At 48.2% G+C, this 2,063-nt stretch overlaps 1 protein-coding gene across 1 annotated transcript; it reads right to left on the reverse strand.

Annotated features, from left to right (window-relative positions):
* Positions 1-486: 486 nt before the first annotated feature.
* On the reverse strand, positions 487-1,818 carry CCR9 (C-C motif chemokine receptor 9). Its single transcript, XM_058831070.1, has one exon. The coding sequence runs from the start codon at positions 1,816-1,818 to the stop codon at positions 487-489; it is 1,332 nt and encodes a 443-aa protein (XP_058687053.1).
* Positions 1,819-2,063: the final 245 nt, after the last annotated feature.

Raw genomic sequence — 2,063 nt, forward strand, 5'->3', positions numbered from 1 at the left:
GCTAAAGGCCTGATACTTTACACAGGACAGGATCTGGTGTAGGACTCTGGCAGGGCTCCCGAGTCAGGCCACCTTCTTAGGGAAAACTGGTATGACAGCAAATGAAGGCTGAACCCCCTCCTGCTGCTTCCTATGGACAGAATGCTTCATCTGCCTCTATTGCTGCCATAGCTGGGTTTATCACCCGTTGCAAGACTTGTTATTTCAGGTTGTGGTCTGAGCTGCAGATGGGCCAGCTGTCACAAAGGTTAGTTTTTGACATCTATCAGTTCTGTTTATAGCAAGTATGGTTCCATTTTGTTCCCATCTGCCAAATGTTTCCTGTTCTCTCAGCCAGCAACTCTCAGTTGGGTCCCGTACATCAAGGACAGGCCCCCAACCCTTTCTGCCCCTCTGGGATAGTCTTTGGGATATACAGGTGGTTTCCAAAGAGCTTGGTGCTTGTCTGGAAAGGAGAAGGTGAGGACTAATTTACAGGATGACTTTTCAAGAAGGAGACACAACAGAGGAGGTCCAGTAAGTGTTGAGGATCAGGGAGTTCCTGACCCGCCGCCTCCCCAGCATGGCAAAGGACCAGTTTGAGCTGTGCTCCTGGCTGTCACAGGCAGAGGAGTGCTCCTGGCCCCCGCTCCAGTAGCATCCACAGCTTTGCATCATCCTGCCCAGCGCCATCCTGAACCGCTCGCCAGCAAAGACATAGAGGAAGGGGTTGAGGCAGCTGTGGAGGAAGGCGATGCTCTGGGTGACCTGCAGTCCAATGTCCAGCTGGTTGGCAGCCTGACAACTGTGCACCACCCCAGTGTAGGTGTTGATGGCTTTGACCAGCAAAAAAATATTGTATGGGAACTGAGAGAGGAGGAAAGCAGTGATGATCAAGGCGATAATCTTCAGTGACTTCTGCTTTTGGAATCTTTTGGCTTGTAGGAGGGTTTTGATGATAAGGGCGTAACAAATCACCATGACAAAGAGAGGGAGGAAGAATCCTATGATGACTTTCAAGGCCAGGACTGTAACTCTGAAGATCACACCAATATTTGGTGGGTACATAATTTTGCAAACTGTTACATCACCTACCTGTGTGCTCTGGCTGTAAATGATTTCTGGGATGCACAGGCACACAGATGTCAGCCAGACAGCCAGGCACATGAGCCTGCTGCGCAGGAGCCACCTTTGCTTACAAGTTTTAGCTTTCATCGCTTGGACTATAGTGATGTACCTGTCAAAGCTGATGCAGGTTAGTAGCAAGCTGCAGCCATAGAAGTTGATCTTATACACGCTGTTGACAACTTTGCACATGAAGTCCTTAAAGATCCATCCATTGGAAGCAGCCTGGGCCCAGAAGGGGAAGGTGAAAAGGAGCAGGAGGTCAGCAATGGCCAGGTGCAGCAGGTACTGATCCATCAGGCTCCTCCTGAAGTGATATTTGCAATAGACAAGCACGACCAAGGTGTTCCCCACTGTGCCCACAGCAAAGATGAGCCAGAAAAACACTGGCAGGAAGGCTTGAGCAAACTGCCTGACCTGCCTCATGTCACACATGAAGTCTGTGCTGTTCACTTGCTTTTCACACAGGGACAGCACCATGCTGTTATTCCTGTAGTAATCCAGGGTACACTTACCAGGATGTGTGACCTGCAACAGGACATCTAGTAAATTTGCGTTGAGAGGCTCAGTAAAGCATACATTTTCCCCTCTCCACCAGATGCAATTGAAGATGCTTAATGTATTACATTTAAATGTGAAAGTGCAAAGGCTGCCAGTGAAACAGCTAATTTCAGATTGCTTGAATTGTGCAGCACAGCAGAGGTTTATAACCATGACCCATTGAATGAGAAACTCACAAAAGAGCAGCTCACGATGTCCAGCCAACTTCAGTTATTAAAATGGCAGATGGTGAAAGCATTATCTCTGTCAGATAACTTAAAATATGATTTGCTTGGCTTCAAATACATAACAAAAGGCAAAATGCCCAACTTGGGAAGAGGCAAAGTGTTGGGATGGTACCAGTGGCTCGAAAGAGGCAGAAAACTGTTGGAGACAAAGAGGGGGGGAAGGAAAAGGAG

The sequence above is a fragment of the Poecile atricapillus genome, chromosome 2, assembly GCF_030490865.1.
Source record: "Poecile atricapillus isolate bPoeAtr1 chromosome 2, bPoeAtr1.hap1, whole genome shotgun sequence".
NCBI lineage: Eukaryota > Metazoa > Chordata > Aves > Passeriformes > Paridae > Poecile > Poecile atricapillus.